Source organism: Coregonus clupeaformis, chromosome 36 (genome assembly GCF_020615455.1).
Source record: "Coregonus clupeaformis isolate EN_2021a chromosome 36, ASM2061545v1, whole genome shotgun sequence".
NCBI classification, from domain to species: Eukaryota; Metazoa; Chordata; class Actinopteri; order Salmoniformes; family Salmonidae; genus Coregonus; species Coregonus clupeaformis.
Window position 1 is genome coordinate 31198864 of NC_059227.1, and position 17796 is coordinate 31216659.

The 17796-nt window shown below is 42.3% G+C and overlaps 1 protein-coding gene across 1 annotated transcript; it reads right to left on the reverse strand.

The window, feature by feature from the left end:
- Positions 1–1935: 1935 nt before the first annotated feature.
- Positions 1936–17453, reverse strand: LOC121552390 (protein phosphatase 1 regulatory subunit 14B). The gene is made up of 4 exons (XM_041865278.1): positions 17090–17453; positions 6324–6404; positions 6014–6046; positions 1936–3420 (listed from the first exon to the last, which is right to left on the reverse strand). The coding sequence occupies exons 1-4, from the start codon at positions 17276–17278 to the stop codon at positions 3358–3360; spliced, it is 366 nt and encodes a 121-aa protein (XP_041721212.1). The 5' UTR covers positions 17279–17453; the 3' UTR covers positions 1936–3357.
- Between the last annotated feature and the right edge of the window lie 343 nt (positions 17454–17796).

Here is a 17796-nt window from a genome sequence, read left to right on the forward strand (position 1 = left end):
CCCACAACCCTGGTGTTGCAAATGCCATGCTCTACCAACTGAGCTACATCCCTGCCGGCCATTCCCTCCCCTACCCTGGGCCAATTGTGCGCCGCCCCATGGGTCTCCCGGTCGCGGCCGGCTACGACAGAGCCTGGATTCGAACCAGGATCTCTAGTGGCACAGCTAGCACTGCGATGCAGTGCCTTAGACCACTGCACAGCTGTCCGGCTGGTCTCAGACGATCCTGCAGGTGAAGAAGCCGGATGTGGTGGTCCTGGGCTGGCATGGTTACACGTGGTCTGCGATTGTGAGGCCGGTTGGACGTACTGCCAAATTCTCTAAAACTACGTTGGAGGTGGCTTATGGTAGAGAAAGTAACATTTAATTCTCTGGCAACAGCTCTGGTGGACATTCCTGCAGTCAGCATGCCAATTGCACGCTCCCTCAAAACTTAAGACATTTGTGGCATTGTGTTGTGTGACAAAACTGCACATTTTAAAGTGGCCTTTTATTGCCCCCAGCACAAGGTGAACCTGTGTAATGATCATGCTGTTTAATCAGCTTCTTGATATGCCACACCTGTCAGGTGGATGGATTATCTTGGCAAAGAAGAAATGCTCACTAACAGGGACGTAAACACATTTGTGCACAACATTTGAGAGAAATAAGCTTTTTGTGCGTATAGGAAAGTTTCTGGGATCTTTTATTTCAGCTCATGAAACATGGGACCAATACTTTACATGTTGCGTTTATATTTTTGTTCAGTATATTTTAAAATAAATTGTGGGGATACACTTTATTTTTCTTTAATTTGACTGTTTCCACCCAACAACATTTTTTTATTAGTCATTTAGAAGACGTTCTTATCAAGAGTGACTTACAGGAGCAATTAGGGTTAAGTGCCTTGCTCAAGGGCACATCGACAGATTTTTCACCTAGTCGGCTCGGGGATTAGAACCAGCAACCTTTCGGTTACTGGCACAATGCTCTTAACCACTAAGCTACCTGCCGCCCCAATAGTGAGTGTAACTCACTATTACTCCTCCATAGTTAGATAAGAGCAGGTGAAATGTATCTGGCAAAGATAGACACTCATGTACAGTAATTACAGTAAGGAGAAAGATAGACACTCATGTACAGTAATTACAGTAAGGAGAAAGATAGACACTCATGTACAGTAATTACAGTAAGGAGAAAGATAGACACTCATGTACAGTAATTACAGTAAGGAGAAAGATAGACACTCATGTACAGTAATTACAGTAAGGATAAAGATAGACACTCATGTACAGTAATTACAGTAAGGAGAAAGATGCAGTATGGTAAGGAGAAAAATACACTAAGAAGAAAGATATTATACTCTTATCCCGTTAGGGAAACGGTCTATATAGGCTATATCATTTTGTGACCGTTTTGCAAAGGTATGCTCTTTAATGTAATATGATACAATATATAAAACGGTATATACTGTATGTTATATTATAAAACGTAACAAACAAAAAAACAAGCTAATTTGTATCAGTTGGTGGTTGTTGAGGTGGTCGTTGGCTAACTTGTCTCTACCCGTAATCCCTTGACCTTTGTTGTCTGTCAACTGCTGTACGGTGTCAAATTCTGAGCCGGACGGTTAAACCATATTCCATTCCATTATATTTTTGATCAGTATAAATAGATAAAAGGCCAGTAGCTTTGCCTAGAGTAGAATATAGACTAGAGAGACGGGAAGTCAGAAAATGCAATATAACAGAAACTCATTCAATGGTAAGAACATTTGGGAGTAGTTTGAACCTGCCTGAAATGGAATAAATTACAATTAATTAAATATTTGTATTGTCACATACACCGGATAGGAGCAGTGAAATGTGTTGTTTTACAGGGTCAGCTATAGTAGTACAGCGCCCCTGGAGCAAATGAGGGTTAAGTGCCTTCCTCAAGGACACAGACAGATTTTTCACCTTGTCGGCTCGGGTATTCAAACCAGCAACCTTTTGGTTACTGGCCCAACGCTCTGCTACCTTCCGCCCTATAAGTAGTTAATGTAAAGAAATGAAGAATGTCACAACTCTGATATGCTTCCACTGATTTATTGAAATGCACAAACAGCTAAAGTTTCGATCCCCCATTGGGATCTTTAGCAGGTCCACAGCTCTTCTATATTTTGTGATGCCTAACTACCCTTTTATGGATTGAAGTGAATTTGTTTGAGGTGATATTTTACAGACTATCATAGGTAACATCACAGTACAACACTTATTTTCTATAAAAGATTTCATTTGAAATTCCGATGTAACAGTTGGGGAAAGTTAATGACAGCACTGCTTCTTTTAAAACACCACCTTAAGCTAAACAAAAATATGAGTAACCATATTTACAGTACATTCTTTGGCTAGTCATAGCAGGGGATTTATCAGAGAAAACATTTAATCAAATAATAAAAAAATTAAAAAGAATGTCAACATAAAAATAAGCTGTGATCGGATTATTAAAAATGCCAGAAGTATCCATTAACACTGAATAACTAAACCAATCAGGCCCTGGTGAATTGGTGAACCCTTCTGTAACATAACAGTGAAAAACATCGACATAAACGATAGACTGGATAATCCATCAACACTAGACTGGATAATCTCTCATTCTACTTCAGAGGCAACTGATACCAAAAGGTGTTTGAATCCAGTAGGACATCTCTATGCTATATTATCTCATTTTTAAACTCTGTTTTACACAGATGCCCCATTGGAAGACCCACCAGGCTTATGTGTGTAAGACATATATGTTACCAAATGGTCCTATGATATAATGCTATCACATAGAGGCAGGGACGGACTGGCCATAGGGAAATTCTGGAAAATGCCAGATGGGCTGGTCCGTCTTTAGCCCAGTGGGCATGTCTAAATTGTTGGTCATTTTATGTGTGCAAAATGATCGTTATTTGGCTAATAATGGGGGTTCTAGGAAAAAATTGGGCCGTGTGAGGACCTCAAAGGGAAAAAATGGGCAGTGTAATAGAAATGCCTGGGCCAATTTCTGGGCCCAGTCAACCCTGCATTAAAGTATGTGATAAGTAGTCCTGTCTGTACCGGTCGTCCATTGGTGGATGGATCCACCATCCATCTGCCATCGTGCCATATATGATTAAATATTGCCATGGGGGCCCCTGATGTAGTAACACCATTGACTGTTAAGGGTGTAACCTGCCCAACAAGGACCCTCTTTGTCTAGGGCTGCCAACCACTAATATAGACACTGATACTGCAGATTGTGGATACATAAGGATATATCTAGATACATGAGGACTGTCACTGTTCACACATCCACAGCTACAGGTGAGAGAGGATGGTGTCTCATTTCAGATGGTCTCCACTCCAACTTTGTTCATTTTTTCAGGGACATCTTGCGAAGTCCCTTCATCCGATACAGCAAGCCGTCAATGAAGTCCTGTCAGGGAACAGTAGAGAAATTAGTGAGTGAGAGGTGGTTATACTGTGTACAGGTTAAACAGTCAATACATGCATGCACAACACAGTAACCCTCAAGTTTTAGGTGTGTTTATGGAAACTTAGTGGAAGTATATCTCACATGTTGTGGTTGTAAGAGCCATTTTGATAGGGTGTATGTTTGTCTAGTTGTGGTTGTTTTGGGCTGTCACTTCTCACCACTAGAGAGCAGTCTCACTCGGGTTAGGGGTCGTGTGGTGGGGTCAGGTGGTGGGGTCAGGTGTATGAGGGCCCAGGTAAACAGGTAGTAGTCATGCATGGGTCAACAGAAGATTCACTGTTTTTTACCGGTATTCACAAGATAATAATCAATCTCACTGTCAACTGCATTTATTTTCAGCAAACTTAACATGTGTAAATATTTGTATGAACATAATAAGATTCAACAACTGAGAAATAATCTGAACAAGTTCCACAGACATGTGACTAACAGAAATTGAATAATGTGTCCCTGAACAAAGGGGGGGTCAATATCAAAAGTAACAGTAAGTATCTGGTGTGGCCACCAGCTGCATTAAGTACTGCAGTGCATCTCCTCCTCATGGACTGCACCAGATTTGCCAGTTCTTGCTGTGAGATGTTACCCCACTCTTCCACCAAGGCACCTGCAAATTCCCTGACATTTCTGGGGGGAATGGCCCTAGCCCTCACCCTCCGATCCAACAGGTCCCAGATGTGCTCAATGGGATTGAGATCCGGGCTCTTCGCTGGCCATGGCAGAACACTGACATTCCTGTCTTGCAGGAAATCACGCACAGAACGAGCTGTATGGCTGGTGGCATTGTCATGGTCATGTCAGGATGAGCCTGCAGGAAGGATACCACATGAGGGAGGAGGATGTCTTCCCTGTAACGCACAGCATTGAGATTGCCTGCAATGACAACAAGCTCAGTCCGATGATGCTGTGACACACCGCCCCAGACCATGACTGACCCTCCACCTCCAAATCGATCCCGCTCCAGAGTACAGGTCTCAGTGTAATGGCCATTCCATTCGACGATAAACGTGAATCCGACTATCACCCCTGGTGAGGCAAAACCGCGACTCGTCAGTGAAGAGCACTTTTTGCAAGTCCTGTCTGGTCCAGCGATGGTGGGTTTGTGGCCATAGGCGACGTTGTTGCCGGTGATGTCTGGTGAGGACCTGCCTTACAACAGGCCTACAAGCCCTCAGTCCAGCCTTTCTCAGCCTATTGAGGACAGTCTGAGCACTGATGGAGGGATTGTGCGTTCCTGGTGTAACCGTAGCTCAGTCGGTAGAGCATGGCGCTTGCAACGCCAGGGTTGCGGGTTTGTTTCCCACGGGGGGCCAGTATGAAAATGTATGCACTCACTAACTGTAAGTCGCTCTGGATAAGAGCGTCTGCTAAATGACTACAATGTAAATGTTGTTGCCATCTTGTACCTGTCCCGCAGGTGTGATGTTTGGATGTACCGATCCTGTACAGGTGTTGTTACACGTGGTCTGCCACTGCGAGGACGATCAGCTGTCAGTCCTGTCTCCCTGTAGCGCTGTCTTAGGCATCTCACAGTACGGACATTGCAATTTATTGCCCTGGCCACATTTGCAGTCCTCATGCCTCCTTGCAGCATGCCTAAGGCACGTTCACGCAGATGAGCAGGGACCCTGGGCATCTTTCTTTTGGTGTTTTTCAGAGTCAGTAGAAAGACTTAGTGTCCTAAGTTTTCATAACTGTGACCTTAATTGCCTACCGTCTATAAGCTGTTAGTGTCTTAACGACCGTTCCACAGGTGCATGTTCCTTAATTGTTTATGGTTCATTGAACAAGCATGAGAATCAGTCACTTTAACTCTACCCACATGTACATATTACCTCAACTACCTCAACTAGCCGGTGCCCCCGCACATTGACTCTGCACCGTTACCCCCCTGTATATATAGCCTCCCTACTGTCACTTTATTTTACTTCTGCTCTTTGTTTTTCTCAACACTTTTTTTTGTTGTTGTTTTATTCTTACTTTTTTTGTTTAAAATAAACGCACTGTTGGTTAAGGGCTGTAAGTAAGCATTTCACTGTAATGTCTGCACTTGTTGTATTCGGCGCATGTGACCAATAAAATTTGATTTGATTTGATTTGATTTGATTTGAGAACAGTGTTTAAACCCTTTACAATGAAGATCTGTGAAGTTATTTTGATTTTTACAAATTACCTTTGAAAGACAGGGTCCTGAAAAAGGGATGTTTCTTTTTTTGCTGAGTTTATGTCCTGTTACACACTTGTACAAGTGTGTAATGGAAATGTGTTTCTTGCATATCCTAACTCCCCCTGAGACACCCGCAGGGAGTGGGGTCACAGCCAGTATCACCGTTGTCCAGCACCGCTGGAGCAGTTGGGGATAAGTGCCTTGCTCAAGGGCACAGCGACAGATTTTTCACCTTGTCGGCTCCGGAATTCAAACCACCAACCTTTGGGTTACTGGTCCAACGCTCTAACCTCGAGGCTATCTGCCTCCCTTTAAAAAGATTGCCTGTATCATTGGACTGTCAATGCAATTTGTTTAGTGCTTCCTTACCTCTTTGGGCTTGCCACACTCTTGAAGAAGGTCCTGTAGAAATAGAGTTGGGAAACCATGAACTCTGTCACTCTGACTCTTTATTCAAACAACATAAGGTGTTTTTGACAGATTTAGAACAGGGTTCAAATAGTTTTAGTTCTTGTTCAAATAGTTTGAGCGTTTGGTTGAACCTGTCAGTGACAGATGGGCTTAGTTTTGCACTTTGGGGACTGTTCCATTGCCAGACAAATTCAATCAAGCACAGCTACAGTATTTGCAGGAAGATGAATAGTATTTGAACCCAGGTCTGAACAGATTTTGCACTCACATGTAGCTTTGATCTCTGTTCTGCGTCTGATATATCCAGCAACTCATCGATGTCAATTTCTAACTCCGGAATATCCTCCTCCTGAAAAAGGGTAAAACACAAACAAAAGAAAACTAGAATAAAACAAGAACCCAAATGTCAGCAAGATAACTCTCCATTTACACTAATAATACATTTAACCAATGACAAAAGGCTGTGGTCCTCTGTAGCTCAGCTGGTAGAGCACGGCGCTTGTAACGCCAAGGTAGTGGGTTCGATTCCCGGGACCACCCATACACAAAAATGTATGCACGCATGACTGTAAGTCACTTTGGATAAAAGCGTCTGCTAAATGGCATATTATTATTATTACTCTGAGTCTGAATGTCCTCTCTGGCAACCGTAGACTACTGTATTTCTTCTGAGAAAGGGCATCCTTTGCATTCTCACTCAACAATTTTCATTAACCTGATTGTTGATGGATGAATACACACACAATGATCACTGTGAAATTAACAAAGTAAATTCTGATAAAAAAAAAAAAAAAAAACTTTTGCCAGTAGATTTCCATGTTGATAGGAAGTGAAAGCATTTTTGTGACCAACACAGTCACGCACAGATATTAGTTCAGACACTTAGTCTTTTGTGTTGACGGCCAACAAGCCCAACATTCCATGGCGTACACTGGGCTTTGGTGGACCACAGTTGTCCCACTAATCATGCAGCCACAGCTATCAAAGAGCCAATGACATACTTTAAAAGTAAACAACCACAAAAAAAAAGAGAATATATTGTGCACCTATAACTCTACAATTCCTATTCCCACTGTTCTTCCATTTTAACATAAACTATCGCAAACTTCTCCTGACAAAATGTGGATGTAGATCTCCAGGAAGACGTTTAGGCATAAAGAGGGCTAATAGATATAATAAAAGATCTGAAGATTTACCCAGAGAACACTTTCCCTTGCAAATTAGCTTCCATGGAAATGACCCTTAGGTTTCAATGATTATTTCATGAGTATGTTGTCCTATACTATTAAATATGTTCCTTATTGTACCTACAATTCCTCTAATGAGCCAAAATGGCTGCCAATCCCGACAGTAGAAGATGGGAAATGACTGTTGACATTATGAATAAGTGAAACAGCCGGGAAAACAAAAACGCAAGTGCACCTAATGTTCCCTGTACACTTACGGAAAGACAAACAGGTTCTTATTCGACGCTGCAGAATTTTTCATCTTATTAATGCGTGAAGATAATTTGTGCTGAGATGTTGCTTTTCAACAGCAGTAATGAGGATAATGGAGAATATGGGTTGGGCCCTGAAATGGTTTTCGAGAACCACAACCAAGAGTACAGCGTATACATTTTTCAAACCTCAAAATGACTTTGCAACTTACAGTGGGGAAAAAAAGTATTTAGTCAGCCACCAATTGTGCAAGTTCTCCCACTTAAAAAGATGAGAGAGGCCTGTAATTTTCATCATAGGTACACGTCAACTATGACAGACAAATTGAGGGAAAAAAATCCAGAAAATCACATTGTAGGATTTTTTATGAATGTATTTGCAAATTATGGTTGAAAATAAGTATTTGGTCACCTACAAACAAGCAAGATTTCTGGCTCTCACAGACCTATAACTTCTTCTTTAAGAGGCTCCTCTGTCCTCCACTCGTTACCTGTATTAATGGCACCTGTTTGAACTTGTTATCAGTATAAAAGACACCTGTCCACAACCTCAAACAGTCACACTCCAAACTCCACTATGTCCAAGACCAAAGAGCTGTCAAAGGACACCAGAAACAACATTGTAGACCTGCACCAGGCTGGGAAGACTGAATATGCAATAGGTAAGCAGCTTGGTTTGAAAAAATCAACTGTGGGAGCAATTATTAGGAAATGGAAGACATACAAGACCACTGATAATCTCCCTCGATCTGGGGCTCCACGCAAGATCTCACCCCGTGGGGTCAAAATGATCACAAGAACGGTGAGCAAAAATCCCAAAACCACACGGGGGGACCTAGTGAATGACCTGCAGAGAGCTGGGACCAAAGTAACAAAGCCTACCATCAGTAACACACTACGCCGCCAGGGACTCAAATCCTGCAGTGCAAGACGTGTCCCCCTGCTTAAGCCAGTACATGTCCAGGCCCGTCTGAAGTTTGCTAGAGTGCATTTGGATGATCCAGAAGAGAATTGGGAGAATGTGATATGGTCAGATGAAACCAAAATATAACTTTTTGGTAAAAACTCAACTCGTCGTGTTTGGAAGACAAAGAATGCTGAGAACACCATACCTACTGTGAAGCATGGGGGTGGAAACATCATGCTTTGGGGCTGTTTTTCTGCAAAGGGACCAGGACGACTGATCCGTGTAAAGGAAAGAATGAATGGGGCCATGTATCGTGAGATTTTTAGTGAAAACCTCCTTCCATCAGCAAGGGCATTGAAGATGAAACGTGGCTGGGTCTTTCAGCATGACAATGATCCCAAACACACCGCCGGCAACGAAGGAGTGGCTTCGTAAGAAGCATTTCAAGGTCCTGGAGTGGCTTAGCCAGTCTCCAGATCTCAACCCCATAGAAAATCTTTGGAGGGAGTTGAAAGTCCGTGTTGCCCAGCAACAGCCCCAAAACATCACTGCTCTAGAGGAGATCTGCATGGAGGAATGGGCCAAAATACCAGCAACAGTGTGTGAAAACCTTGTGAAGACTTACAGAAAACGTTTGACCTGTTTTATTGCCAACAAAGGGTATATAACAAAGTATTGAGAAACTTTTGTTATTGACCAAATACTTATTTTCCACCATCATTTGCAAATAAATTCATAAAAAATCCTACAATGTGATTTTCTGGATTTTTTTTTCTCATTTTGTCTGTCATAGTTGACGTGTACCTATGATGAAAATTACAGTCCTTTCTCATCTTTTTAAGTGGGAGAACTTGCACAATTGGTGGCTGACTAAATACTTTTTTTCCCCACTGTATTTTGCATGATAACTGACAAACGGGCTAATTATGAACCTCTTAATCTACAGTTGTCATCTCCTGCATTAAGGTTGTTGTTTTTGTACCATTCCGGAACAGGAAGTTGTGGGAAAGAAGGAAGTTAGGCCTTCCCTTGTTTGTTTTCTGTTAGGTTGAGATAAAACAGGGATGCCTCCAAAAGACGTTCTAGCTTATTGTAGTGACATTTTTATCAACTTTAACTTCCTTTATTTTTTCTCTTAGTTAGGTCCACTAACTGAGAAGGCATCAAGGAGCAAATGCATATTCTGCCCAATCAAAACAGATATAGTTATAGACCAATGAGGGTAGTACGCTACAGAGGGTAGGGGCCATCATGGGGCCAAGCTTCCTGCCTTCCAGGACCTCTATACCAGGCGGTGTCAGAGGAAGGGCCTAAAAATTGTCAAAGACTCCAGTCACCCTAGTCATAGACTGTTCTCTCTGCTACCGCACGGCTAGCGGTACCGGAGCGCCAAGTCTAGGTCCAAAAGGCTTCTTAACAGCTTCTACCCCCTAACCATAAGACTGCTGAACAGTCAAATGGCTACCCGGACTATTTGCATTGACCCCTTTTTTTACGCTGCTGCTACTCGCTGTTTATTATCTATGCATAGTCACTTTACCCCTACCTACAGTGCATTCGAAAAGTATTCAGACCCCTTGACTTTTTCCACATTGTTATGTTACAGCCTTATTCTAAAATTGATTAAATTGTTTTTCCCCTCATCCATCTACACACAATACCCCATAATGACAAAGCAAAAACTGTTTTTTTGACATTTTTGCACATTCATAAAAATAAATAAAAAAGTGACACAAAATGACATTTACATAAGTATTCAGACCCTTTACTCAGTACTTTGTTGAAGCACCTTTGGCAGCGATTAGAGCCTCGGGTCTTCTTGGGTATGACGCTACAAGCTTGGCACACCTTTATTTGGGGAGTTTCTCCATTCTTCTCTTCAGATCCTCTCAAGCTCTGTCAGGTTGGATGGGGAGCGTTGCTGCACAGCTATTTTCAGGTCTCTCCAGAGATATTCGACCGGGTTCAAGTCCGGGCTCTGGCTGGGCCACTCAAGGACATTCAGAGACTTGTCCCGAAGCCACTCCTGCGTTGTCTTGGCTGTGTGTTTAGGGTCGTTGTCCTGTTGGAAGGTGAACCTTCACCCCAGTCTGAGGTCCTGAGCCTTCTGGAGCATCAAAGATCTCTCTGTACTTTACTCCGTTCATCTTTCCCTCTATCCTGACTAGTCTCCTAGTACCTGCTGCTGAAAAACATCCCCACAGCATGATTCTGCCACCACCTTGCTTCATCATAGGGATGATGCCAGGCTTCCTCCAGACGTGACGCTTGGCATTCAGGCCAAAGAGTTCAGTCTTGGTTTCATCAGACCAGAGAATCTTGTTTCTCATGGTCTGTGAGTCCTTTAGATGCCTTTTGGCAAACTCCAAGTGTGCTGTCTTGTGGCTTTTACTGAGGAGTGGCTTCCGTCTGGCCACTCTACCATAAAGGCCTGAGTGGTGGAGTGCTGCAGAGATGGTTGTCCTTCTGGAAGGTTCTCCCATCTCCACAGAGGAACTCTGGAGCTCTGTCAAAGTGACCATCGGGTTCTTTGTCACCTCCCTGACCAAGACCCTTCTCCCCCGATTGCTCAGTTTTGCCGGGAGGCCAGCTCTAGGAAGAGTCTTGGTGGTTCTAAACTTATTCCATTTAAGAATGATGGAGGCCACTGTGTTCTTGGTGACCTTCAATGCTGCAGACATTTTTTGGCACCCTTCCCCAGATCTGCGCCTCGACACAATCCTGTCTCGAAGCTTGGTTTTTGCTCTGACATGCACTGTCAACTGTGGGACCTTATATAGACAGGCGTGTGCCTTTCCAAATCATGTCCAATCAATTGAATTTACCACAGGTGGACTCCAATCAAGTTGTAGAAACATCTCAAGGATGATCAATGGAAACAGGATGCACCTGAGCTCAATTTCGAGTCTCATAGCAGAGGGTCTGAATACTGAATGTAAATAAGTATCTGTTTTTCATTTTTAATAAAATTAGCAAAAATGTTTAAAACCTGTTTTTGCTTTGTCATTATGGGGTATTGTGTGTAGATTGATGAGGATTTTTATTTAATCCATATTAGAATAAGGCTGTAATGTAACAAAATGTGGAAAAAGGGAAGGGGTCTGAATACTTTCCGAATTCACTGTACATTTTACCTCAATTACCTGGACTAACCTGCACCCCTGCACATTGCCTCGGTATCGGTACCCCCTGTATATAGCCTCGTTAGTGTTATTTTATTTTGTAACTGTTTTTTTTTAAACATTAGTTTATTCTATTTTTCTTTTTTTGTGCAAATATTTTCTTACTTAAAAAAAACTGCATTGTTGGTTAAGGGCTTGTAAGTAAGCATTTCACAGTAAGGTCTACACCGCATGTGACAAATAAGATTTGATTTGATGTACTTTTTGTCCCCTTGGAACCGTAACTAAATGTAGTCCCTCTGATCCAGTCTGGCTCTGGCTCATATAAATCTACTAGACAGCCCATTAGCATCACAACTCTGGAAAGCCAGAGCAAGCTTGTCAGCACAGTCAGACTCTTAGAAGTAATGATCGTAAAGCGAGGACAAGGAAGATCATTAGGCTATAATGCTAGATAAGGCTAGCCCTGCGAGCTAATGGGCCATTATCCCTTAAATGCAATACATTAGCTAATGTTTAATATTTGTATAACCTTGGAGCTTTAAAGTTATGTTCACCCCTCCTGTGGTAAACTTCAGATGTAGGATCATAATTTGAGCCAGTTTGTTACAGCAGGAAAATAATCTTGCAGCAACAGGAAATGTGAATTATTATGTGGATTATAATTTATGGACATTTTTGTAGGGGTTGATACATTTTTAATTAGCGCAAATCAAGTCAAATTTCAAAGTGAAAATTACAATCGTTAGAAGCCATTTTAAAACTCAAATACACTACAAGTTTGCATGTCCTGCTTTGCACGAAAATTCTCAGCAACAAAAGGTTGATCAAATTAAGGTCCTACGTCTGTAGCTGTCTATTAAACTCTATTCAAATCCACACAGACATCGCTTTATAGTTAAAGTACAGGGGTTCCAATCAAGGTAATTTGCAGCTGATGCTTAAGGTTACGATGTGGGGTATTTCGACACAGACGTCTATAAGGGTACTTACTTAACGTCAACGCCCCTAGGGTCATGTGTTGAATTATTGAAGGTTATTCCTTAATTCACGTGTGGTTCCAAGGGTAGACCTTATCGGTAGCTTGACATCTTTTTTGCAATTTTTCTCTTTAAAACACACATTGTATTACAAAACCCTGTGGAATTTAACTGCAGCTAGAACTAGTTTCATAGATTGTGTTTGTGTGGCATGCAGGGGCGGTGTGTTCATTAGGGCGATATGGGCGACGCACTGCCAAACGGGAAAAGGAAGGGATTTTTTTTCTAATCAATTATATCACGGCAACAGTAGTTATCAGTGTTCTAATCTAGACGTCTGATCTGCCACTAAATGTCCAATCAGGCTAAAGTCGTGCTTCAAATGGCCCCGCCCCTTTTGGGGCGATTTCAGTCAGGTTGAAAATCGCCCCAGAAGTCTCTCATAGACTCTCATGTAAAATCTTTTTTTTTCAAATATCAGAGCTTTCAATACAATCTCTATGGGTTCCGGGGAGGGCTTGCACTTACGCGCTTTCGTCATACATAACATAACCATGAACGTAACTAAGAAAAGAGCGGGTAGCAGCGTCAATCAATTCACGTACTACTGTCAAGATGGCTAGCGTTCAGTGCAACTCGATTGTCTCTTTGAAAGAAGTTCCTTTTTGTCGGCGAACAAATCAAGATAAATTGGCAACGAAACAATTAGGACCCCAGACCAAATTTAATAATTCAACAGGTTTCTACTAAAGGGGGAAAGTCCTACACCCGAGGATTTTCCAAAAATTGGTACGAACGAAAAACCTGGCTAGCAGGCTGCGATGTAGCTAATGCAGTCTTCTGCTACCCCTGCTTACTCTTTCACCCTGAAGGCGGCACGGCAGACAGCACCGCTTGGACAGCGACTGGTGTAACGGACATGCACCATCTTTCAGAAAAGATTAAGAAACATGAGCTGTCAAAGACCCACATGGATAGCTGTTTGAGATTGTCTGCTTTGGGGAGAGTGAACATTGCCACTCAACTGGATGAGGGATACAGGCTAGCTGTCCGCCGCCACAACGATGAGGTTAGCAAGAACCGCCACATCCTCAGCCGGCTAATCCAGTGTGTGAAGTTTTGCGGAGTGTTTGAGTTAGCTTTTGCGAGGCAAAGATGAAACTGAGGGCTCCACCAACCCTGGTATTTTTCTTGGACTTGTCAACTTTGTGGCACAATTAGATGAGGTGTTTTATGGAAATGCATATTGTTTATGCAGTGTTGAGGAATGTGAAAGAACACCCTTGATTATTTTTACTGTGATAACTTATTTTGCTTTTGTAAGCCAACACTTTTGAGATCAGTCAATAAATGCTTCTGGTATTGACTTATATGCTGCCCCTGTCTTCATGTTGTTGCTGGACATATCTTTTTTAAAATGTGTGTAGGTCACCTAAATCATCAGAAAAATTGCCCCCCTGAGAATTTTTTCAGGAGCCGCCACTGGTGGCATGTATGTACCATCCCTGCCTGCATTCAACACCATACTCTCATTATCAGTACTCTATCATCTGAAACCAACCATTACTAAACCATTAAAGCTCAGGTTCTATAATTTAGGGGTAAAGTTAGTGTAGGTATTGGGAAACCAATGTCATTCACCGCGTGAAGCTAAGAGGAGGTTTAAGCACAAATAGCTGAGAAATTAATCTGATCCCCAGAATATTAATCAAGTCAAGAATCTTTGAGCAAGAAACGTTCAGTGCCTTTATCTACACTGTGGGCAAACATGTTAAATCTTGGTATGCTAACTGATGGAGGTAATCGCTTACCTGCCGTAGCATGCAGAGAGAATTTTCTCTGCAGGGGGAAGTCAATAAGTCAGCCATTTTGTTTCTTGGAATGAATCCCACACACAAAAAAGAATGTGACCTCTAACCTGTGTGTTATTGGAAGCTTAAACCACCTTTGTGGCATAACATAGGGTAATGGCTTTGTTTCTGCTTCTAAAATGGTTTCCTCTTAGTTTTGTGAGTATTAATAAAGTCCAGATTACTTTAGTTTTTTCCCCAATAGCAAACCACTTCAGACTTTCCTTGTATCGCTTGGCAAGCTCCTTTACTCCATTCCTACTTTCTTTCCCCTGGCATAAATCAAATAGAACACACATACAGACTGCTACTTGGGAAAATGCTACAGTATTTACTATATGAGTAAAAAGTAGATTATTATTGTCTTGATCTTTCCACCCTTTTCTCAATCATGTATGAACTATTTCTAACCTCAGTGTCTTGGAAAATCATTATGCTATCTGATAATTGATCATGAATGCAATGAGGGTCCAATCCCTCTGATCTGGCAAGGTCATCCTGGAGAATGTGAAGATTAAATGGCTTTGTCTTGATTAGAACCCACAACAGTCTGTTGTACACTACTTTGGTATTTCCATTCATATAGGAACAAAGAAACAACTATTCAGAGACAACAATGAGTGCCTACCAGGGACGAAATATCTAGAAAACTTTCTAGAAAATTAACAATATTCTTTTGAGGGAATATGATAATAAGCTGTTGGTGGTTTCTCAGGCCAGTTCACTGTACTTCTCTACCCATACAAATGTGAGGCATTACACTAAGCAGCTTGAGTTTTAATAATCAACTTTTATCTTTCAATCAGAGCTACTGGACATGGTGTTAGTACTAAAGATGCATATCCATTGTATTTCATTCATCTTTTAAAAATATGTTTGTACTATACAGTGCATTGCTTCAGGCTAACTGTTATTATGGACTTTCTTACAATGGGGACAAAGGGGACATTGGATGGGGGCCAGCATACCGACTCTATTGTCACCCACGCTGCCTGTGACATGAGGCCGTGGTTGAACCCTGACTGGGCCCTTTTCTCCCTCAAACACTGGGGTCTTTTGCCACCAGTTATTTACTTCCATATGGGCTTCACTGGCTAAGGGCCAACTGTGTCCCAAGGTCATGTGAGAAAATACATCTTTCCTGACAATGTCCTCCAGGAGGGCAAAGTAGAAATATTAGAATTTTAGAGAACCTTACCTACAGTACTTCACTTACATGTGATTTTAGACTTTTTTTTAAATCGCACTATGGAAGTTGGTTTAATTTCTGCATGAGTCACATAATATGAATATGTATATACTGATATGTGTTAATGTTAGGATTGGGTGAGGATACACTGATCCTGAATCTGTTTCCACAGGCATCTACAGTATCTTCTATCTATCTATCTATCTATCTATCTATCTATCTATCTATCTATCTATCTATCTATCTATCTATCTATCTATCTATCTATCTATCTATCTATCTATCTATATATCTATCTATCTATCTATCTATCTATCTATCTATCTATCTATCTATCTATCTATCTATCTATCTATCTATCTATCTATCTATCTATCTATCTATCTATCTATCGTTTATCTCCCAAAACAAAAGTTATACGGTACACTGACAAGGAGCCAAAACTGGAGCCCAAATGGTCGTTTCCATTGCGTTTCCTAGGGGCCCGGTAATCAAATTGCCACAGCTGAGGATATAATTGGACCGAGCTCCCTCTGGTTCCGGGACTAATCATCAATAAAGCCCTCATAGCCAGCCTCACCCAGGTTCCCAATTCAGTTTGTCTGGTCTGGAAACCAACAGAGAAATATACCAAGATAGCTAGATCCTGTCACAGCATGAAATAATCGAAGTACTGAACTGTGAAAGTGCAGGCTTTTACTCCAGTCCAAGCAGTAAGACAGCTGATATCTCAACTAGTCTTGATTGAAGACTGTGATTGCCTGAACCCACACAGGGCTCCTTGTGGATAAAATTGGACATTACTGTACTAAACACAGGTGGCCACAGAGAATGAATGAATGAATGACCCATAAAGCCATAATGCGCATTTAGCCAATGTTAGAGACAAAACAGGACCAACTAATGGGGCAATACACATTCTGAATTGCTTTAAATGTCATAACCATGTCTGAGTAATCAAAATAGGATCTAATTTAACTTTAGTTACTTCAGATTTGACCCACTAGTCATCTGCACTACAGTAACAGTACAGTAACTGAGCAGCTCAAGTTGCCCCCCTAACCACAGATCTAAAATCAGATTACACAACACAATTCCTAACCTTGACTATTAGGAAGATAACCCTGGACCAGCGTATCTGACCCCGGACCAGCGGATAGGACAACTGTGAATGCCAGGTAAACACACATAACCAAATGCTCTCTCCAGTAAAGTCTCTTTAGTCATCTCCCTCTCTTTCTATACATCATCCTCTATCTCTTCCTCTCTATCCTTTCAGTGGGAATTATTCACAGTAGAAACGAGGGAGCGCTCTCCCCTCTTCCCTCACCTCTCCTCCACTCCGTTTCTCCCCTTCTCTGCCAGGCGACTGTCGCTATGGGAACTCCCTTGTCTAAACTTAAGCTTGCTTACTTCACCATTATATTTACATCATGCCCTTATAAGATACTGGTCCAGGACTAGCTTTGATACATTACACCACAATGGTAAAGATCATCACCGGTGTAAAAGGAGCTGACCCTAGATCGGAAGATAGCTGAAAGTTACCTCGCAGTCAAACAGGAGATGCAGCTGCCCGTCGATCCACTCCTCGATGTCCAGCCTCCGTTGCAGGTCCTTGCGGTTGTACTTGACCGTGAGTTTTCCCAGTCTGCGTTGAGGAGGCTCCTCTTCCACCTTCTCCTCACCCGGGGTTTGGAACAAGACCCTGTGCTGGGGACCCGGTTGGGTGGACATGCCTCTGTCTGTCTGTCTGTCTGTCTGTCTGTCTGTCAGCCCTGGTCACCAAGGAGAAGAGCAGAGAGCTTTAGTTCCTTTCAATTTCAAGCTTTATCTGTCTGCACTGCTGTTTGTCTGTCTGCACTGCTGTCTGTCTGTCTGCAATGATGTCTGTCTGTCTGTCTGCAATGATGTCTGTCTGTCTGCCTGCACTGCTGTCTGTCTGTCTTCCTCTTGTGCTCTCTCAACTGTGTATTCCTACTTCCAACCCTCTGTATCTCTCTGTATCTCTCTGTATCTCTTTGGCCTCCTTTCTTTCTTCCTCTGCCCTGCTATCTCTTCTCTCTATCATGTTCTCCTGGACTCCCTCTTTGCCTCCACCCTCCCCCTCTCTCTCTCTCTCTCTCTTTCTCTCTCTCTCTCCACCCTCCCCTCTCAGTCTCCTCCCCCTTTCCCTTGCGTGCCATCTTCTTCTTGCATTTCCTCTCCTCTTCCTCGCTCCTCTTACACTCTCCTCTTCCTCTCTCCTCTTCCTC